At 35.9% G+C, this 23,987-nt stretch overlaps 1 protein-coding gene across 2 annotated transcripts in view; it reads right to left on the bottom strand.

Annotated features, from left to right (window-relative positions):
- The window catches only part of GSTCD (glutathione S-transferase C-terminal domain containing), a 131,972-nt gene extending 107,988 nt beyond the window's left edge, over positions 1–23,984 (bottom strand). The window contains exons 1-4 of one of the 2 annotated variants that reach the window (XM_027599626.2): positions 23,833–23,984; positions 14,461–14,898; positions 13,382–13,849; positions 2,734–2,985 (exon numbers count right to left, since the gene is read on the bottom strand). In XM_027599626.2, coding sequence (XP_027455427.1) covers positions 2,734–2,985; positions 13,382–13,849; positions 14,461–14,877 — 1,137 coding nt within the window. In that variant the 5' untranslated portion in view covers positions 14,878–14,898; positions 23,833–23,984. Of the gene's footprint in view, positions 1–2,733; positions 2,986–13,381; positions 13,850–14,460; positions 14,899–23,757 lie in introns of both variants that reach the window. The other variant, XM_027599625.2, reaches the window with a different exon arrangement.
- Positions 23,985–23,987: the final 3 nt, after the last annotated feature.

Below are 23,987 nucleotides of genomic sequence, written 5' to 3'. Positions count from 1 at the left end.
GAAGTCCCATATCCATTAGTAGATACTCTCTATTTCCCCCCCTCAGCTCCTTGCCTTAGGTAACTACTAATCTACCTTCTGCCCCTATAGACTTGCTCAGGGTCTATTCACTCGCTGGACCCTCTGCCTAGAACACTTCCTCCAAATCTTCAGTTCATTCAGGTCATTTGCTCAATGTCTTCACCTGGTCAGATAAGCCTCCCTGACCGCTCTATCTAAAAAGGATTCCAACTCACATAACCTCCACCCCCTTATCCCACATTACTTTTTTGTGGCACTTATCATTACCTATTGTGTTAACACATTTGTGTTTTTTATTTACCTCCCCCACCAGAATATAAGGCTCATGAAGGCAGTCCAATTTGTTCTTCACATATCCCACATTCAAAACAATGACTAAACATATACATTTTTTGGACTAACTGACTGAATAAATAAATTTAAAACCTTTGGAGAATAAGGGAAATTTTGGAGGCAAGAATATGCCAAAGAAAACAAAAGGGGAAAAAAAAGTGAGATGTGAGTGTTCGTAAGAAATACTTTACTATTTTATACTTCCACTTGGCACCAATTTCATTTGTCCTTAACTAATTGGCACAAAATACTGTGACTACACAAAAATTAATAGTTACTGTCATACATTCACATAATTTATTATTTTGATATAATATTTACTAGTTTTCAAAACATATGTCAATAATTCACTAGTAAGTAGCAAAAACAATGTCCTGCTAAAAAGGAACATTTATTGTATCTAATATATACTTTCAAGTTAGAATTAAATGAAATAGAAATTTTAACTTATTTTCAGATTTGAGCCTTTTTTTTTGTCGATGTAATGTCCCAGTCATTTTTTATATAACCATAAGATTTGAAATCAGAAAAGAATCCTACAGAATATCTACTATACTCTCCTAATTTATAAATGGAGAAGTTAAGATCCTTTGGTTAAACAACATACTAAAGGTCACAATGTTAGCTTAGCCTCAACTCTGGGACTAGAATCCCAGTCACCTGGTCCCTACTAGTCTTACCATGGGCTGCTCCCAAGCCAATGCCTGAGAGTGCCTGAGATAACATGGCAGGCCTATTCCTGAGAAACATGGAACTCTCTGACAGATGATTTGGGTTCAAGGATTCCCCACTGGCTTGCCAAAACTTTCTTAGACCTGCAGTGAAGTCTAAAGCTTTTCTAACCCAATTGTCCTTCCTTCCCTGTCTCATGTACAAGGGTCAAACCTGCATCATAGACTGAAGGCTCTCCCAGCCTCCCCCGTCTCCCTCCCCACTTTACCTCACAGATTTCCCTCAGTAGAACTCTTGCACATCTAACCCATCTTTGTCTGCTTGGGCGACCTGAACTAACACACCCCCTATAAATTAAAAATTCAGGATTCCTTTTTATTTTTTTTCCTTTTTATTTTTTATGTTATTATAAGACAGCTTATTTTTTACAACTGTTTGTTAACTTTTCCTGAATTTAAATTTGTTATTTATTTCTCATTGTTTATAGATATTTTTAATATGCATAAAATACAGAATACAGGAATAGGAAATACAGAATAGGAAAAAATACAAATGTTTTTCCTAATGTCATTTTATTGCTAGAAAAACATAGGTAGAAAAATCTGAATTACCAATTTTCTTTAAGACTGTGTAAGTATGAATTAAAAGCAGATTTTTGGTTTGTTGAAATTTTGAAAATTAGTATTTTAATGCAAAGCAAATTATTGATGATTATTTATTTAAAAAAACTCAAGAGGTAAAACTGAGATCCCTGCACAGTATAGTCATCTGATCAAGACACATCAAACTTTGGACATGCCTTGATACCTTCTAAAATCAACTATAAAATCCTATTTCATTGTTTCATCACTAGGTTAACAAAGCCTAACTGATGAGATAAGGGGCTGATGTCACTACTAAAATCTTGTGCTTTTCTAATTCAGCAAACTTTCTGTTAACCAAAAAACTCAAATGCTTCCTAACCCAAGTGGGGAAATATAATGAATATCTTTCCAGTACGACTCAGATGAATAGCTCAAATTACTTCCTGATTTTTCCTCTATTCAAATAAATCTTCAAATAGTTGAAGTTAAAAGCAAAACATTTTTGTAAATTGTTTAGAATGATAGAGAAAATAAAGCCTATTGGGAAAATTTCTACAATAAGTACTATTAGAAACAAATTTTGCTGCAAAGAGAAAAAAAGAAATATCTGTTTTATAAAAAGGCATTAAAATGAAAAAGTAAAAACAAAATTCAAAGAACTAAAACATCTTAAATTTAGACAAAACCTTGGACAGTAAATTGAGATATTCATTTTCATATTCTTTAACTTCAAATCATCTCAAAATTTAAAAACTGAGAGCAAAACCTTGCAACAGAAAAATGTCAGGTTAAAACAATACATTTGACCAGATGTGATATGACCTTGGCCAATGTCTTGAATATTAAAAAAAAAAAGTTTTGAGAAAAATATTTTTAAAAAATATATATTCTGACTTACTTGGCTCCAAAGACACATACTAATAAAAATCTTCAATTTACTATATCTCATTTATATGCAAAAGACATAGAAATATTAACTGGGTAAGGGTGATATAAAATAGTTACAAATAAAATTTAAAACAAAAGTAATGTGAATAAATGATTGCAAGTTGGGGTAGAATGCTCAGCAACATTATCACGTGGAATTTTTCAAAGAAAATTTTAAGAAAAACATTTTAAGTACCATTAACTTGGTCATAGTGGGTCTTGGTCCTCCTATAAATGAAGCATCATTTTGCTCCTCTACACCTGGAACCTCACTTAAGTTTGAATCTTGTTCATTTGAGGTGGTCAGCAACTCTGGTAAATGGAGAAACTGGATCCCACACTGAGAAGCTGCTGTTTTTACTCTTGGCACTTCCTGAATCCTCTGGTACCAAGCAGCCAGCAGTGGAAATTCCATCAGCTTTTCAGAAAGTTTCTTGCAGATAATTACCTAGGCATGCAGAGAACAAAACATACTATTACACATTTTTTGTTTATAATAGCTGTCGAGGTACCTTTACATATCATAAAATTCACACATTTTAAGTGTATAGTTCAAACAATGAGTTTTAGCAAATTTATACAGTTGTGTAACTACCACCACAATCCAGTATTAGAACACTTATATCACACCAAAAGTTTCTGTTGTGATCACCTACAGTCAATCTCTGCTTCCCCAGTTCATTGCAAGCAGCCACTGATCTGCTTTCCATGTTTATAATTTGCCTTTTCTCGTATTTCAGATAAGTGGAATCATAAAATGTGTCTTTTTAACTTAGCATTAAGTTTCTGAGGTTCATCATGTAGTTGCATTTATCAGTAGTTTGTTTCTTTTCATTGTAAGTAGTAATCATTGTGAGGCATAATATATTTTGTTTATCCATTTGCTAGTTGACGGACATTTGCATTGTTTCCAGTTTTTGATAATTATGAATAACGTTGCTATACGAACTCATGCACCAGTGTTTGTTTGAATGTTTTTCATTTCTTAGGAGTAGATACTAGGAGCCAAGTTGCTAGGTTGTATGGAAACTGTATGCTTAAGTTTTAAAGAAACTGCCTAACTCCTCTCCCTGATGGCTGTACCATTTTATATCCCCACTAGAAAATGTCCCAATTTCTCCAAATCTTGCCAATGACTGGTATTGTCAGTCTTTTTTACTTGAACTATTCTAGTGGATGTGTGGTAGTATCTCATTGTGATTTCAAATTTGCATTTCCCTGTGGTTAATGATGGTAAGCATCATGTACTTATTTGCCATTCAAGTATCTTCTTTAGTCAAGTTTTCTATATTTTTAGTATTCATTTCACAATATATAAATTGGGGCAACTCAACAACAAGAAAACAACCAATTAAAAAGATGGGCAAAAGATCTGGACACCTCAGAATTACATAGTTGGCAGTCATATATATGACAAAGAAGTTACATAGATGGCAAATAAATATATGAAAAAACATTCATCACCGTATATCATTAGAGAATTGCAAGTTAAAAGAAGGAGACACCACTACACACCTATTAGAAGGGTGAAAAGGCAAAACCCTGACAACAGCAAAAGCTGGTAAGGATGTGGAGCAACAGGAACTCCCATTCATTGCTGGTGGGAATGCAGAATGGGATACCCACTTTGAAAGACAGTTTGGCGATTACTTACAAAGCTAAACAATTCTCACAGTATGATCCGGCAATTGCACTCCAAATGAGTTGAAAACTTATGTCCATGTAAAAACCTGCACATGGATGTTTATAGCACTTTTATTCATAATTGTCCAAACTTGGAAGCAACCAAGATGTTCTTCAATAGGTGAATGGACAAATAGCATCCAAACAATAAAATATTATCCAGCACTAAAAAGAAATGAACTCATCAAGCCATGAAAAGACACAGAGGAACATTAAGAGCATACTAAGTGAAAGAAGCCAATCTGAGGGGCTATATACTGTGTAATTCCAAATATATGACATTCGGGAAAAGGTAAAACTATGAAGACAAGAAAAGGATCAATGGTTGTCAGGGGTTAGGACAGAGGAATGAATAGGTGGAGCACGGATTTTTAGGGAAGTAAAACTATTCTGTATGATACAATAATGATGGATGCATATCATACATTTGTCAAAACTCAAAATGTACAACCCAAAGGGTTAACCCTAACATAAAATATGGTTTGGGTTGTAGTAATTTGTTAATGTAGGTTCATCAGTTGTAATAAATGCACCAGTCTGGTGCAGGATGTTGATGGTAGAGGAGACTGTGTGTGCAGGGACAGAGGGTATCTGGGAACTTTCTGTACTTTCTGCTCAATTTTACTATAAACCTGGAATTACTCTAAACAATTGTCTATTTTTTAAAGATATTTTTAAAATCAAAACATACTATTTAAATAGGACTGACAAAGGACAAATGTCTTAGCAATAATAAGAGGCCCAAAAGGTATTTGTGAATTACTTGAAGGATAATAATAAATATTATATACACACAAACTAAGAATGTATGCACATACTGACTATCCTATAAGTCAAAAAATATATATAATGGAAAAGACCAATACTTAGCAGAAAAAGGACAAAAAATTATTCTAAGATAATCAATAGAAATAACATGGCAACATTTGGAATGTCTATAAATGCTACAATTGAAAATCATTTGGGGAAATTTTATATCGTATATTCCAGTTTCTATCATCTTTCATTGGTAGCATATTTGTATGCCTCTCTAAAAACTCTTCCTTAGTCAACTTCCTTCAAATCTAGAAACCCCTTCATCTATAATTCATGGGCAAGAACACATTCCTCTGTCCCCAACCCTCATTATATTTTATAAGTTCTCAACACACTGAACATAGAGAGTAAATGGACACTGCTTAATCAAAAACCTAAAATACTTAATACGTACTTATTTATGAACATGAATTTAAGTGGTTAATGGGGAGAGAATTAAAATAAGTTGAAGTGTATGTGGTATTTTTTAAATGATTAGAATTTGATATCTCCATTAAGTCTACAGTCACTGGTATATTTTGAGGAATCTCAATGGAAGTTATACACTCACTGAGGAAGTGAGGGAATGAGAGAAATGGAGACGCTGTACTCTTAAGAATGATCTAAAGTTCCTTTTTTTCTTTAGTGAAGCCTTCTTCCCCTGAATGTATGAACTGTAAAACAGAATCAAATCAGTATAACCTAAAAGTAATGTAAGAAACACCCTCAGAACCATATTTTTAAAAAAGATTTGATGGGGTAGGGGGAGATTTCACTGAAGTAAAATAGTAAAAAGATAAAAGATACAATTATAGATATTTAGAAGTGAAAAGATAACTAGCATCAGTTAGAATTTTTTATAACAGCAGTTAAAGTAAGGCTTTTATTCAAATTAGAAAATGTGAAACCATTACTCCTGATTTAAATTATCTTCTTGTTTTCTCTTGGCCAGATGCCTTCTCCGTACTATCACCACCAAACTTCAATTTCTTTAAAAATTAGAATGCTCTTGCTTCTTTTTGAGGCCCTGAATGTTGTTTCCATAGAAACAGTAATAATGTCACCAACAGATTATGACTGGTGATTATGAACAAATAGATAAATAAAAAGGTCAAATCAAGAAAATCTTGACAAATATATCTAGCAATAATCAGTACCAAAGCAGAAGCCAGAAAGGACAGAAAATTATGAAAAATTCACATGCATGTGTATTTCAGTCTATTTTAACTGGACTTTAAATAAGCACTAGTAATTGCTTGTAAAAGCAAGGTTTATGTCTAACTCTTTGTATACAGCAAGCACTTAAAACACTGCCTTGCAAATAATATTCTGGTGAGTGAACAAATGATCAAGAAACTATTTATTAAAAGCTTCAAAGAAGAATCTCCTCAATTAATGTTTTTCAAACAGCTGTTTATGACCTGTGGAAAAGTTGTGAAATCAACATAGTTTTTAAAATGGCATAAAATGGAAAATATCAGAGTACACAGCATGTAGTAAGGTGGGTTGCAAGTATATTTAATGTATACAAGATATATATTTGTATAAGTATGCTCAATCACCTGTAAAATGCATTATTTACTGTGAGTTAAAGTAAAAGAGTTTGAAATATACTGTCTAAATGGTACTCTGGGAACCAAACAGTTTATAATTCTCACCAAAATTCTTTTTTTTTTTTCTTTTTTCTGAGACAGAGAGAGAGTCTTAAGCAGTCTCCACACTTAATGGACTGAGCCACCCAGGTTCCCCCTTGCCAAAATTCTTAATTGCCTGAAAATAGCTTATGTGCTAAGGGAACTGAGTTTAAGTTGTGATAAATTAATCAAATAAGAAATGTTCTAATTTCTTCACCTTTCCTTTCCTCTCCTTGGTAGTGATTTATTCTTGTTAAATGCATATGGCATCTTTCCTTCCATTGGAAAATAAGTTCTGATTAAGTAACAATAATTCACGTTTAAGAGAAATCGAGGAGTTTTACACTGTATGGCAGGTCATCCCATTTAATCAACATGCCAGGCTGCTCTGCTAATATCCAGAAAGCTCAGGAGGTACTGAACCACATTCATTACACTCAAGAAGATATATTTAAGGAAATGGCTAAGAAAAATGTATGAGATGAAAATTATATTTGTTCCTAAGAAATGATTTTTAAAAAAGTTACCTGCCTGATAAGATCAAAACCATTATAAATATCACGGTTTCTTAAAGACAAGAAAATAAGATTATTCTTAAATAATGATAAAAAACTGCTGCTACCAAGAGCATAAAATGAAACCCTAATGGTTTTGTAGTTAATTGTAATAAGGGCCAGCAAAACTTGCCTGGAGAGAAGCAAGATGTTACATTTATCCAACATATCTCCTCCTCTGCATCACCTTCCAATCATTTATCATATAAAATGTTTTGTACTTACTTTATGTCACTTCCTTAGTCATGTTTACTCTTTTGAAAATATGTCATAACTAACAAATGTTTAGGGGGGCAGTGTAAGCAGTCAACTATCTAATTGGAAGTATAATCCCAATTCTGCATTTTTTACTTATAGATTAGAACTGGTGGGTTAAAACTGAAAACTCTTGAGGACCTAATGCAGAGGAGGAGATATGGAATATACAAATTAACCACTAAATATGTGGCATCCATAGTTTTTGCAATATGCCAGCCAGTAGTCAGATTCCCATTTTATTCCTAATTTTATGACAATAGGGACAAGTGAAAGAGACATTTAACATAGGTACTTTTGCTTAAAAATCAATTTCTACAATAATTTTACTCAAGCAATAAATGTGTCATACTTTTTAAAAACTCAACTCAGAGCATTGGAAGTTAACATGTAAAAAGTTAAATCCTAAGTATTCAAATAACAAAAATATTTTATAAAATGGCAAATTTTGTCTTATGGGAGTAGAATAATCTTTTAAATAGTCCTATCAAAGTATACTAATAGTAACTTAAAAATAACTAGTAGTAACTTAAAAATAACTATACAAACATAACAATAAAAAAATTAAAAAAAATAACTATACAATTTCCTGGTATCAGAGAACATCAGGATTTTGCCAGAGTATAGCTATTCATTGCTATTTCTCCCATATGCTTGCTATAACTACTAGAAGATGCTAGCAAATGATTTAAAAAACGGAAATCATAAGAGGTGTGCATTTTAATCTATTCTTTTTAAAGTTTATTCCTAAAATTTCCAGAAGAGAGGGTTTTGTCAGGCACCTTCCATAACGAAGTGCTGGGCTATTGGGTTAACTTTGCAAATTAATATCCACTGAAAAGGAAGAAAAGCATGGCGCAAGTTCAGACACAGCACCTTGGCCGTTCTACTGTTTTGCCTCTTTGGTTTTTTTCTGCTTAGCAGAACTGTGTTTTTTCCCTAGCTCTTCTAAGTTTGACCTCTAGTATTCCAAACCTTGACTTAGCAAAACTGACTGCTCTTTCATATTGTTGGCCTTATTCCTATGGCCAAATATCCTTGCTTTAGGTTCAGCTCTGTTTCTGATCCAAACCTAGTAACTTGACTCTCATTTCTGATCATGAACTTGATCCTGAGTCTGACCATTTGGACCCACCCTCCGTCACCTCAATGTGTATTAATGCAAGCACAAATGCTCTGCATCATATCCACTACCTGAACTCAAACAACTGCTTCATAACCCAAGATGACTTAAAGGAGCAAAATAAACATAACAAACAATATCAACAGTATCTTTCTTTGGCAAAGAAAGATTAATTCCTGAAAGAAAATGTCCAGATTCAAGAAAAATGCAAACGAAAATATTGTGAGAATTAGTTTACATATAAATGTCAGAAGAGAAAAATTTAATCATAGAATATGTGTAATAATAAAGGCTGAGTATACATGTTTTCCCCTATTTTAAACTGAGCACAAAGCTCTTCAGTAGTATTATGTAAATTTATGTAGTAGCAGTTAGTAGATGTCCTACCTGATTGAAGAGGGGGAAAAAAATCCCTCTCAATTAAAAATACTTCAGCCTCAATTGATCCTAATTAGGTAAATAGTATTTAAATTAAGCTAAAATCAAAGGCAAACTAGCTGAAAATGTATGTTTGGATAATTATCGAGAATCAACTTCATACAGGTAAATCCAATTTTATATTCGTTTTGTTGCATTTGAAAGCAGATACTCATCTTCTCTATCAGTTTTACTTTCTTTGTACCACTTGCTACTATTTAAATATATATTATTTATTTGTTTACTTGTTCATTTCTATCTTCCCCTACTAGAGTATTAACTCCGTGAGGGTTGGGACTTTATCTGTTTTGTTCATCACTCTATTTCCAGTGCCTACAACAGTAACTGCTATATACACAGTAGGCTTTCAGTAAGTTTCTCAAATGAATCAATTAGTGGATGTGCCGCTTTGATTCAATTCTTACAAAATTAAAAACAAACACAGTTATCCAAGAAGACCAAGAAGCCACGAACACCAACAGTATTTCATAATATGTATCAAATAACTGCTCTAATGACTGAAGTTGGTAATAAAGGGGAAGGTCAGGGGTAAGAGAATTTAGAAATCATTTGACTAGAAAAAAAAAAAGTTGATGTTTTCTCCCCACCCAGCTCCGTGGATACTCTGAATACATATGACATTTAAAATACTAATCAGGGCGCCTGGGTGGCTCAGTTGGTTAAGCGACTGCCTTCGGCTCAGGTCATGATCCTGGAGTCCCGCGATCGAGTCCTGCATCGGGCTCCCTGCTCAGCAGGGAGTCTGCTTCTCCCTCTGACCGTCTTCCCTCTCATGCTCTCTCTCTACCATTCTCTCTCTCTCTCTCGATAAATAAATAAAAATCTAAAAAAAAAAATAAATAAATAAAATAAAATAAAATAAAATACTAATCAACATCTAAACAATTCCCAAATCTCTTTTTCACGTCCTTTAATTCCGAAGTTATTTTAGAAATGTTAAGAAAATGCCAATTAATTAATACCACCTAACTTATAAGCACTGGCCTCCAAATAGATTTTCATTAGAAATCATTTCTCATTTGTCTGTAGAGATACCTGAAGTGTTGGTGATATATGAGAATGAAATCTGTATCTGATTCCTTTTTAGGAGAAAGGGTGAAATGCTTCAAAGCAAGAACAATGCAGCTCTTGAAAACCAATTGGAAAGCTGCAGAGAGCTACAACTTTCCATGTTCAGGATAATATTATTTTTACCTTGTTCTTTTTTCCTCCACAGAGAGGAAAAAGAATACACACACACACGCATACCAAGGAAGAAAACTTTCCATTTATATTCTCCCGCGACACTGAATAGCATAGCCAGCAACTGAATGTAATCTTATAAGGGACAGAGATACACAGACACAATGATAAAATATTTCCGATTTAATAATGCCTAACATAATATAATTAGTATTTTAAGCAACTACTTAATTATAAAATATAGTTGGCAAGACTTTTTTAGTGTTAAATACTGGAACCTCTAATATTTGAAGGTAATTGCAAGAGCAATTTGAAATTAATAATAACAATTGCCAAAATTTTAGTGACTCAAAATTAAAAGTTGTAATAATGACTGAGATTTATTGAGAGCTTACTACATGCCACACACTTCACACAGATTGTCATTTCTTCTTCACACTGATCGTATGAGATAGGTACTATGATCTCTCTTTTACAGATAAGAAAATGGAGATAGGACCACAACCAAGTGGGATTTATCCCTGGGCTGCAAGGTTGGTTCAACATCCGCAAATGAATCAACGTGAACAATACATTAACAAAAGCAAGAACAAGAATCATATGATCCTCTCCATAGATGCAGAAAGAGCACTTGACAAAGTACAGCATCCTTTCTTGATCAAAACTCTTCAGAGTTTAGGGATAGAGGGTACATACCTCAATATCATAAAAGCCATCTATGAAAAACCATCAGCGAATATCACTCTCAGTGGGGAAAAACTGAGAGCTTTCCGCCTAAAGTCAGGAACGTGGCAGGAATGTCCACTATCACCACTGCTATTCAACATAGTATTAGAAGTCCTAGCCATAGCAATCAGACAACAAAAAGAAATCAAAGGCATCCAAATCGGCAAAGAAGTCAAACTCTCACTCTTTGCAGATGATGATACTTTATGTGGAAAACCCAAAAGACTCCACCCCAAAACTGCTAGAACTCATATAGGAATTTAGTAAAGTGGCAGGATATAAAATCAATGCACAGAAATCAGTGGCGTTCCTCATACACCAACAGCAAGACAGAAGAGAGAGAAATTAAGGAGTCGATCCCATTTACAATTGCACCCCAAACCATAAGATACCTAGGAATAAATCTAACCAAAGAGGCAAAGGATCTATACTCAGAAAACTATAAAATACTCATGAAAGAAATTGAGGAAGACACAAAGAAATGGAAAAACGTTCCATGCTTATGGATTGGAAGAACAAATATTGTGAAGATGTCAATGCTACCTAGAGCAATCTACACATTCAATGCAATCCCCATCAAAATACCATCCACTTTTTTCAAAGAAATGAAACAAATAATCCTAAAATTTGTATGGAACCAGAAAAGACCCTGAATAGCCAGAGGAATGTTGAAAAAGAAAAGCAAAGCTGGCGGCATCACAATTCCGGACTTCCAGCTCTATTACAAAGCTGTCATCATCAAGACAGTATGGTACTGGCACAAAAACAGACACATAGATCAATGGAAAAGAATAGAGAGCCCAGAAATGGACCCTCAACTCTATGGTCAACTCATCTTTGACAAAGCAGGAAAGAATGTCCAATGGAAAAAAGACAGTCTCTTCAACAAATGGTGTTGGGAAAATTGGACAGCCACATGCAGAAGAATGAAACTGGACCATTTCCTTACACCACACACAAAAATGGACTCAAAATGGTTGAAAGACCTAAATGTGAGACAGGAGTCCATCAAAATCCTAAAGGAGAACACAGGCAGCAACCTCTTCGACCTCAGCCGCAGCAACTTCTTCCTAGAAACATCACCAAAGGCAAGGGAAGCAAGGGCAAAAATGAACTACTGGGATTTCATCAAGATAAAAAGCTTTTGCACAGCAAAAGAAATAGTCAACAAAACCAAAAGACAAGTGACAGAATGGGAGAAGATATTTGCAAATGACATATCATTAAGAACTTATCAAACTCAACACCCAAAGAACAAATAATCCAATCAAGAAATGGGCAGAAGACATGAACAAACATTTTTCCAAAGAAGACATCCAAATGGCCGACACATGAAAAAATGCTCAACATCGCTCGCCATCAGGGAAATCCAAATCTAAAACCTCAATGAGATACCACCTCACACCCGTCAGAATGGCTAAAATTAACAAGTCAGGAAACGACAGATGTTGGCGGGGATGCGGAGAAAGGGGAACCTCCTACCCTGTTGGTGGGAATGCAAGCTGGTGCAACCACTCTGGAAGACAGTATGGAGGTTCCTCAAAAAGTTGAAAATAAAGCTACCATACGATCCAGCAATTGCACTACTGGGTATTTACCCCAAAGATACAAATGTAGGGATCCGAAAGGGTATGTGCACCCTGATGTTTATAGCAGCAATGTCCACAATAGCCAAAATGTGGAAAGAGCCAAGATGTCCATCGACAGATGAATGGATAAAGAAGATGTGGTATATATACACAATGGAATATTATGCAGCCATCAAAAGGAATGAGATCTTGCCATTTGCAACAATGTGGATGGAACTGGAGGGTGTTATGCTGAGTGAAATAAGCCAGAGAAAGACATGTATCATATGACCTCACTGATATGAGGAATTCTTAATCTCAGGAAACAAACTGAGGGTTGCTGGAGTGGGGGTGGGGTGGGAGGGATGGGGTGGCTGGGTGATAGACATTGGGGAGGGTATGTGCTATGGTGAGCGCTGTGAATTGTGCAAGACTGTTGAATCACAGATCTGTACCTCTGAAACAAATAGTGCAATATATGCTAGAAAAAAAAAAAGAAGATAGCAGGAGGGGAAGAATGAAGGGGGGGAAATCGGAGGGGGAGACGAACCATGAGAGACAATGGACTCTGAAAAACAAACTGAGGGTTCTAGAGGGGAGGGGGTGGGGGGATGGGTTAGCCTGGTGAGGGGTATTAAAGAGGGCACGTCCTGCGTGGAGTACTGGGTGTTATGCACAAACAATGAATCATGGAACACTACATCAAAACCTAATGATGTAATGTATGGTGATTAACATAACAATAAAAAATTTAAAGAAAATGGAGATGGGTATTAATTACTCGCCTAGGAATATGATGACAGTAAGAAGTGGAATAGGGATGCAAACCTAAGCAATTTCATAGACTGAAACTTCTAGTAATGTATCCATTCCTAATAAACCTTACCAAAAAATGATGGATACAGGGCAAGAGCACGATATCTGCCAAAGTGAAGTACAAGCCCTCTGCAAACACATGCTCCAGAGGCGGAAGGTCAGAGGCTTTTGCTTTTCTGATATGAGAAGGCTCCCTGTTGGTGGTAGCTGGTTCTTCACAGACTGTGAGCTTTGAGAATGCCACCTTCAGTTCCAGGCTCTCGGATGAAGAGTCCAACTCTTCAGACATTTCTTGTCTATGCATCTTGCTCTTTGGTTTTTCCTTAGCAAGGGAAGGCCCAACCCCAGCAGCCTTCTGTTGCTTCAGCTTCTGCCGACGGAGTTTGTCATCATTATGCACTCTAACAGGCTCCCTAAGCTTTTTCTCTAACTGTAGTATTTCCGCGGGGATAGCTGGGTGCTGGTCAGAAGCTTCTTTGAGAAAATTCTCAATAGCTAAAGGGATGGTGAGCTCGCATAGCCTGGTCCACTGACTAACCTGCAAAACAAAATAACAGAAGAAATGAAGGGAGTCTTTACTTTCCACATAGCTTGAAGAAAACTTTCTATTGGGAAATAAGACTGGTTTTGACAACTGAAGCTGAGCCATCCCTGGACTAGGTTTTTACGCTATATCAAGGGACATATTACAGTGCTTTAAAAATGATAACACTAAACAGGTTAGCAATCCTATACCTGGAATACATGCCATCCTCCTGCATCCTCTTACTGAATAAATCCTTCTTTCCCAAAGCCTTTGAAGGACATGCATCCCTAAAAAAGTCAGGCTTTCAAAGCACTGCTACTTAAGCTCCTATTCATGTGTAAAATTTCCTTTAAAAGTTCTCAATTAAAACAAAAGATAAAAAAAGAAGTCATTCTCTAAAAATAATGTCCCCAAACCTCACAAAATAAATCTTGAATTCTTATTTTTCAATGCTGCACCTCAAGTATTGGCATACATGAGGGGCTACTTTATTTCATTGTTGACTAGAGATTTCTTAAGCAAGCAGGATTTAATTCATCTCCCACAGAAAGTTAAAATAAATGTTCAAGTGAATGTGTTATCACTTTATGGCTTTTAAGTAACAGAAGAGCCATCATACTTACTTCAGCACAGGCTTTCAAGCAAGTCTTCTTAAAACCCAAAAGTTCCAAAATTTCCTTCTTGGAAGGGTCAGCTTCGTATGATTTCTGGATTATGTGTCTCAGTACCACAGCAAGTCCTGCTCTACAGAAATTGTCTGGTTTTTCCACTACTGCAGGTAAACAACAATTCTGGACTATTGGTGGAAGCTCTTGTCTTGAAATAATTTGTAGTTCAACATCCTGGAGCACTACATTTTTTAATGAAATATCTGTACTTGCTCGAGTGAGGACTAAGCAAACTTTAAAGATTTTGCAGTCACAGTATGACAACAAAAACAAAGTTACAGATGTATGAAGAGGAAAGATGCATCCTTCTATTTGGTGAGAAAAGTCCAAGTATAGGTATTCTTCTGTAAGACTTTTCTTAATGCCTTTCATTTTCTTCTTTCATTGGGTCACCTGCAGCACAAAATTGAAGTGGTTACAGGCCTTAGAATATAGTAATTTAGAAGCTAAAATAAAAGACGATTATTTAAAAACTTTTTCTAGAAATCAGCAAGGATTTGTGATAGATACGATTCCATGAGAATTTGTTCCTGGACTGAATAAATGGCTTCCAAAAGAAAGATTTCCACCTGGTGCAATTAATTAGTCTTGGGGGGATATTCACCGAGCTCCTTTAAAATAAGCATACCTCAGGTGCTTAGCAATAGAACCCTCCCAAATCAAGTACATTGGGGTCTCACTACAGGTAAGAAGAGGAGATGAATAAAATGAGAAGCAAATAACCAAGAATACTAGGAGTTGTCTGGAGAAGCTTTGGCAATGTTTGTCCTCCTACACTACTACTTCTCTTTTTACTCTACAACACAGTCATGGGGGGTGGGGGCGGGATATATTCATTCCCTCGTGGGAAACAGACTCTCCTAAAGTAAATGGATTTTGATATGATGAGCTATTGCATGCTAAATCACAACAGAAAAATATTTGAAGTTCCCCATAACTTAGATGTTGATAACCAAGATATCTCAAAGTTAACATGTCCATTCACCCCCACACCTCAAACCTGCTCCTCGTGTATCCTCCCCATTTCAGTTAACGGAGACTCATCCTTCTAGCTGCTCAGGGCAAAAATCTTGAGTCATTCTTAATTACTCTTTTCTTTCACACCTCCATAACCAATCCATTAAAAACTTATTTGGCTCTTCAATATATATCTAAAATGTTTATTTCACACCATCTTCATTGCTCCCACTGTGATCCAAGCCGCCATCACCTATCTCTGAATTACAGCAATTATCTTGTTTTCCATCCTACCTCCCACTCTAGTCTCTTCTCAACATAGTATCCAAAGTGATCCTGTCAAAAACGGAGTAAGAAGATCATGTCACTCCTCTACTCAAACAAATATCTTCCCATCCTATTCAGAGAAAAGGCAAAGCTCCTACAAGGGCCTAAAGATCCCCTTGGTCTCACCACTCACTGCTCCAGCCAAAGCGGTTTGTTATTCCTTTACAATACTAGGTACATTCCCACCTCAGGGCTTTTGCACTTGTTTCCAGTGCCTGGAACAGCCCCTCACCTCTTTCAGGTATTTATTTAAATATCAACTTCTTGCTGAGATGATCCTTGGCTACTGTATTTAAATTGAAAACTCCACCTCTACCCACCCTGAAAACACTATTCTATGTTTTTCTTCACACTTCAAACTGGTAACACACAAATAATGTTCTATGAGAATAGAATTTTGTTTTATTTACTGCCTTGCCTAAAACATGGCCTGATACATACACACACACACACACATAATTAAGAATTATTTGTTGAATGAATGCATGAATACACATGCTGGTTATTTTAAAGATGCAGACATACACAATCTTGAGGTCAAATTACTGATGGGTGTTTTCAAGTCATATTCCTTAATAATTTTGTCAACTATGATAACTGATTTCTACATTTCCTGGGTCTAAAATTCCCCAGGTTCTAATCCATAAATCACAATTCCAAAGTTAACACTAGATGGCACTCTTTAAAAGCATTCACCATGGAAACCTGTACTAGGAAGACTGTACAGTAGAGGAAAAATTATTTTAAAAGACTTTAAAAAGTACACCTGCAACTCTTTAAGTGTATTTGGAATATTAGTGTACTCTGAAATTTAGGAAACCATCAACATACTAAATTTCCTTTATATTCTAAATTCCTTAGGTTTTTTGGGGGGGGATCAAAAGCAAAGTAGTCAAATATCTTTAAGTGTCTTGGTCCTCAGCTTCTTTGTTATAGAGCTTATAATTCAGTATAACAAAAGGATATAGTTAGTAAAGTATGAACCTCTTGATAATGCAAGTAATCACTACTGTTTTATATTTCTTTTATTAAAAACATAACAGATCTGCACCATGGTTTGTTACTTCTTTAAAAGATTATCTAGAGGAAAATTATTTCATGTGATTTAGAAGCAACAACTTTTTAACCCATGGAAACCATTTTCTCCCTAGCTTATCTTTTTTTTTTTTAATTTTTTTTGCACCCGTGATTTACTTTAAAACAAAATATTAAAGGGTGCTTATTAAAGCTCACAGGCAAAAGAAACCACATTTTCTAGGAAATTAATAATTTCCTTGAAGAGTTTCCTCCTGTAAATCTATTGCTAATAATTTACTGATCTTCTTAACTCCCTCTGCTGATAGTGGGATATGATACAGAAGATCCCTATGTGCTTCAAGAAGCAGATTTGAAAGAAAACGTGATAGATTTCCTCATTTGCCCAGCAGTCTAGGAAATAGTAACTATGAGACTAGTCCTGCTAACTCTCTCAAAAAAAACAAAACTAAAACAATGTCATGCTATTTTACAGCTTGTGATTTAGGGTACGCAGAAATTAGAGTACATGTATATTTGCCACTTTCCAAGGCATATAAAAATAAGAACCTTGACAATAGGCTTTTACATATTCTACAAACTTTTGTCACTGTGAGCACTTAATAAATGCTAAATGTCAACAAAATAGAAGAGCAATAACCTGCCCATGGAGATATCTAAAAATTAATGAGATGCCGGAGAGAAAATGCAAAGTACTGTTGATTCTTAACATAATTTATTTTTCCAATATAGATGTTGGTGTTTTTTTGTTTTGTTTTGTTTTTTCCTGGAAGATTAAAAATGTTACTTAATAATCGTGGAGTTAAAAAAATGACTCTCCCTGGGCAATTTCTTCCCATTAAATACTAATGTAATTTCTAAAATAAATATTAAGTATTAGCAAACCTGTACAAATTTATTGTATGTTTTTGGTTTGTACATGTGTTTAATTTTTCAAGAGAGTAGAACATAGTTTTTGCTTTAAGTCTGCAGACATCATAGGCAAAAGAAAACCCTCTTCTCTTTTTTTTCTTCTCCATTTCTACCTAGAGGTTCCTTACATTATTATTTTTATGTCATGTGCTTTACAAAGATAGGTACTGGAGAATCATCTTCTGGGTCTCCAGGGTTTCTGGGGCAGCTCCTGTTACTCCATATTACATTCCTGCCATGCACAGTAGTGTCATCTGCTCAGCTGTGACAGGTGCCACACTGCCACTACTCCTGAGACAGAGTGAGAAAGCAGCAGATAAAACCACAGACATAGGAGCTGAACAGAGCTGATGGAATATACATCTCTTCCCTGGACATGCCAGTTTGTTTGGAAATGTTGCAGAGGGAATATAGAGATAAAAAGAAAATATTTAAACCTGGTTTCATTACTTGTGAATCTTCAAAGATATACATATTTTTTAAAGTAGGTTCCACACTGGGCTTGAACTCATGAGCCTGAGATCAAGATCTGAGCTGAGATAAAAAATTGGGTGCTTAACCAACTAAGCCACCCAGGTGCCCCTTCAAACACATTTTTAAACACAACTGAAGTAGTCATGGGTTTAACATTTTAGGCATTTACACCTTTTATTGTTGTATTCTCATTCTAATTAATATATCTTGGTGTTGATAAATTGAAATATTTCACATATGAAAGGGTAAATGAGTTTCACAGGGTTTTTAAAATCTAAAACCATTTTAGTATTTCACTTCATGCATATGGATATGTAAAGACAGACAAAGAAAAAACATAATAAATGTACTGAAAATAAGCATCCTTGGGGGCACCTGGGTGGCCTCGGTTAAGCGACTGACTTGGTTTCGGTTCAGGTCACGATCTGAGGGTTGTGAAATCCAGCTTTGTGTCTGCTCCGAGCTCAGTGAGGAATCTGCTTGAGTTTCTCTCCATCTCTCTCTGCCCCTCTCCCACTCACATGCATGCACTCTCTCACTCGTTCTAAAATAAATAAATCTTAAAAAAGGAAAAAAATAAGCATACTTGTTCAGAAGCTGAAAAAATTTTGACAGTTTTGTGCTCAAAATTCAAGTCTGGATCTAGGGCTACTAAATATTACATAATGGATAAATAGCTAAGTTATCTATTACCTAATAGATAAAGACCAAAAAGTGTACCATGCAACAAAATATTGTTTATCAAATAAGAAATTATCACTGTGCCTGGAATTTCACAGGAGCTTAATAAATGTTAAATGACTGAACAAAAAATACAATTCTAATAATATCACATACACTTTATTGTCCACCAACTATGTGCTAAACACACACAACTTTTATACATTACTTCTAATCCTCACAATCCTTACAAGTACGTTTTAATTCCATTACATGGATGAGAACTGTCCATCAATACAAAAGCATTAATTGAATCTATAAAGGAATCTTATCTGAAAACATTTAGGAATAGCTATTTTTCTCATATAAATAGCACTATTTTATAAACTTAAAATTTCAGAAAGTGAAGCATATTGCAATTTTATTGCAGCAACAATTTCACGAAAGTGAAACTCATCAGAAATTACATTATTCTATGCAATTGTGCTGTCTCAGTAATCCTTGATAAAAACCTCTGTTCTAAAAGCAATCATCTGACAATGAAGCTTTTTGGTAGTTCCTTCCTGATTCCCTTTATTGGATCCTCCACAAACCTCTTAGCAATCTGTGGCTCAGTGCTTTGCCCCGTTCTCAATTACACTCACTCCTTTGATTACTGGTATTCAACCTTTTCATCATGCAACACAGTAAGACTTTTATTATGCAATTCATTATAGCGAAAAGGATCACGAATAAAACTGAAACCAAAGGATCATGAAGAAATATCCTACTACATGGGATATATCTGATATTTTTTATTCTGTGCTTTTCTTCCTTCCGTTCCTCCTCCCCCTCCCCCCTTTTTTTTAATGCTGGTTAGGGGGCGCCTCGGTGGCTCAGTCGGTTAAGGGTCTGATTCTTGATTTTGGCTCAGGTCATGATCTCATGGGTCATGAGATCCATGAGATCGAACCCTGCCTCGGGATCCCCATTCAGTGGGGTGTCTGCTTGAGATTCTCTCTCCCTCTGCCCCTCCTCCCTCCCCCTGTCGGGGGGGGGGGGGCTGGCCCTCCCCTGTACTCATGCTCCAGCACACTCCATCTCTCTAAAATATATAAACAAACAAATAAATAAATAAATAAGCTGGCTAGTACTCACTAAATTGATTTCATGACCCATTAATGGGCCACAACTCACAATATAACAGTACTATTCTAGGTGATCTCCAATACCACAGGTATAAATATAATCTATGACTCCTATTATCTCAATCACATCATTTCCCTTGAACTTCAGACCCCAAATGCTACTTGACATCTTCCCTTGAACATTTTTATAAACCTGTTCTCCCTCCCTTAGTAGTCCCCTTATGGATAAAATGACAACATCATTCACCCACATGGTCAGGCCCTTAATTCTGAAGTCTCACTCAACTTTTTCTCTCATAAAAGCTACTATTTCTACCTTTGAAATATATGCTAAATCCAACTTCTTAGCACCTCCACTACTATCAACCTACCCTAAGTCATATAAACTAAGTTTATAGAGACTAATACAAACATCTGTTAACAATTTTTCTCCATTCTCCAATAGTCAGGGTGATCCTTTAAACATATTTAAGTCAGTTCACACTCCCGGCTCACAACCATCCAATGGCTCCCCAAAACAGTTAAAATAAAATCCAAATTTCCTATTATAGCCTATGGCTACCATGACCCTAGCTATCCTTTTCTGAACTGCTCCCTTACTTCTGCTCCCTCATGCTCACTCCTCTCCAGCTAGTTCTCCCTGCTGTTCTTGGAAGAAGCCAGGAACGCTCCCAGTTGAGTTTTTTTGTACTTGCTGTTCTTATGCCTAGCTTACTCCCCCTTTCATTTCACTGAGATCTCTGAATAGTAACTCAGGAGCAGCCTTCCCTGACAACCTGAACTGAAAAAGCACTCCTATTACCTCCTAGGCTTTTATCCGTTTTTTTTTTTCTTTCTTTCTTTTTAGCACTTACTACCCAACCTCTTATCTCCAATGCTTAAGAGTACTCAAATTTTAGTTTAAGAAATAAATGAATGAATGTACATAAACAAGTATTAGTAATCATTGTAATGACAATACTATTGAGAACTTAAGTCTTGGTACATTAGCCTCATTCTTCTTTACACAATTCTTCCAGATGAATGAGCCAACTATGTATAAATTGAAATGAAGAAACAAGGTGACCTCTGTGATTGGAATTGGAAAAAGTATAACTTGAATCCATCTAAACTTGTAAAGAAAGTATAGTTTTTGTATATACAGATATTGAGTCAGGAGAACTAGAAACCTAACTAGATTTTATATACTTACTTAGCAAGTAGAATATTTATACACCAAGAAAAATAATGGATAAGAGCCTAGACTCTGGAGCTGACTGTGTTCAAATCCTGGTGCTGTTATTTAACAGCAATATAGAACTTTTCTGTACCTTAGCTTCCTCATTTATAAAATGGGGACAGTAATATCAGATTTACCATAGTGTGCTGTGAGAACCTAGCAATGCTTATCACATTAGTAAGCCTGTAAATAAATACTAGCTATTATTATTCATTTGTAATTTATCTCAAAATTCCTTATCTATTAACACTATTAAACGAATTTTGACTGGCAAGCCACAAATTATGCTTTATATTTCCAAACTTCTCATGAAAGATAAGGGATTCATAACTAATTGAAGACTCCCCGCCCCCACAAGTACTGAAAAAAACTGGTTTGTTACTGTGACAGGAAGTCACAAAATGGCAGAATATGTGATACCCTAAGCAAATACCCGCTTATATTGTACAAAATAAATAGTTCAACAGTTTGCAGGTATGAAATTACATTTTTCTGAAAGATTAAAATTTAAACCCATTTAAATTCCTTACCACATCCAATGTTCAATATTATGAATAATCGAACTTAGATTGTGTTTTATACATTTCACAAAATAACACAATTTGGTTGCAATCTCACCCTATTTTCTTACTATCTATATTTTATATATATAAAAGCTTGCCCCTACAGAGTTAGATAGCAGCTAATTACCTTAGATAGTAAAGGTTAAATAAGGAAAGAAAAAAAGCTGAGCTGCTTCAGTGCTCATTATTATTATGTAATGTGGGGATGCATATAGTTAAGTGTTAAAGGACAAAGTTCAATATTTAAAATTAGCTGTTTTCTTATCTGTGCAAAAAGGGGGGAGAAACTGTTTAAGAGAGAAAAAGCTTACTGCAACTTTAGCCATAAGAGAAATGTGTCATCTCTATGGTGAATCAGGAAATCATCTGCTGCCACAGAATCATAATACTTGCGGCTAAACCTGACCTCATAATTAATAGGGATCACAGCATAAAATGCTAACATGTCAGAAGTGTCAGCAAGCCTGAAATAAAATTACTGAATCCCCATAGCAAACAATATCTATGCTTGTTATGATCTAAATGGTTTAAATCCTTGTATTCTAAGTACTAATCCTAACAGAATTCAGTAGGCTACTTTGAATATTTGAAGATATAAACAACTTATATTAAGGAATTGTATATACTACAGGTGTTTTAGTTGACTGGCCTACAGAATTTTTAAGTTTCAAGGTCTGCTTAATTGTTGCTATTAGAAAGGCTAACTGGATACTCAGTATTCTTATTTCAAATCACAAGTGATACCAAAGCTACAAAGTAAACACAGGTTGGTGGTGGTGTTTTTAAACTTGATGGATCCAATATTACAGAAGTTCAAGTCTGAGCTTCGCTTAAAGCAGGCAAACATATAGAAGTGTAAAAAAATAGTAATAGAAAAGCTGATAAAAATAATTCTCAAATCTCACCGATCTCATTACAGACTTGTTTTTAAAGTTAGACCTCGTAAAATAATGTCTTCAGGTATAACTCAAACATAATTTCACGTAGTGAGTATGCATGCCCTAAGGCAATCCTCTTAGTAATGTATACTCCCCACCAGAGTTAAGGAAAAAAAACTCACATAGCTTAAAGTTTGATTTATTACATAAACAGCAAATCATTCAGTTGTATTTATAACAAAATTTATTTTCACAATATTTAAATGACCATGTTTACAATTGCCACATCACTAGTTCTTGCCAGCTTTTTCATTTTCTCTAATACTTTTTCTATAGATAAACTTAGAAAAAGTACTACTCTATTAAATCAATAATTTAGCACAAGATATATTATCAAATGCTGGCATTTCCTTGATATTCAAGAATTTATGACAAGAAATGGGACCTCGGGCTTAAGAATAAAGGGGAAAAAACGAGCCACCTAATCCCAAACCAGGTAGAGTTGGGATGGGAAGTGCGGGTGTTAGTAAATGCTTCTGAAGCCAAAGCAATGTTCATGCAAGTTTAACTCAAACTTTCTACGCAGAAGTTTAAAACCGAACTGAGACACTGCTTTGATAGTGTAACAGAAACGAATGGCCCCAAACAAAGCAAGTCCTTTGTAGCAACTGTTAAGCAGTATTCACATACAACTGCTTTCTCCAACCAGGAAGGCATGGAATGAAAAACTAAGTGCCAAAGAGAAAAAAAGTTAAAGGTGCCAAAAGGTCTTAAAAACTACACTTAGCAGCAAACGGCAAACGACCCCACAAACTCCTGCAAAAAGAAGCTGCTCCATTCCCCCCTCAGCAGAAGAAGCCACGGGGACTGGCCCTGGGAAACCTGAGAAGGGGCCCGGAGCCCTCGACCACTCTCAGAAGCTGTGACTGTCTAAAAGACTGAGCGGCTGGAGAAAGATCGGGCCACTAATTCCACGCCCTTGCCCTTCCCATCCCCGTCCTCCCCATCCCGCAGCGTCAGCCCTGTCGGCTCCGGATGCCAAGAGTACTCAGCGGGGGTCAGGGGGACTGCGGAGCCGGCGGCCTGAGCGCCCTCTTTACCTGGTCGCAGAGGCGCGGCCAGGCAGGGAGGGTGCGTGAGCGTGTCAGCGACACAAGCCTCCTGCGCCTACCCACCCCGCGCGAGCCAGGTTTCCGAGGCAGCTTCTGCGAGTCTTCTCCCACGGACCACTGGCTGCCAGAAAGGCCGGGAGAGCAACAACAGGCACAGTGTCTTGGAAACAGCCGCGTCGGCCGTCATTCATAATCCGGCGGACCGGAAACCGACGGTT

The sequence above is a fragment of the Zalophus californianus genome, chromosome 2 (assembly GCF_009762305.2).
Source record: "Zalophus californianus isolate mZalCal1 chromosome 2, mZalCal1.pri.v2, whole genome shotgun sequence".
NCBI classification, from domain to species: domain Eukaryota; kingdom Metazoa; phylum Chordata; class Mammalia; order Carnivora; family Otariidae; genus Zalophus; species Zalophus californianus.
Note: the sequence above shows the minus strand (reverse complement) of the source record. Positions and strands in the feature narration are given on the sequence as shown.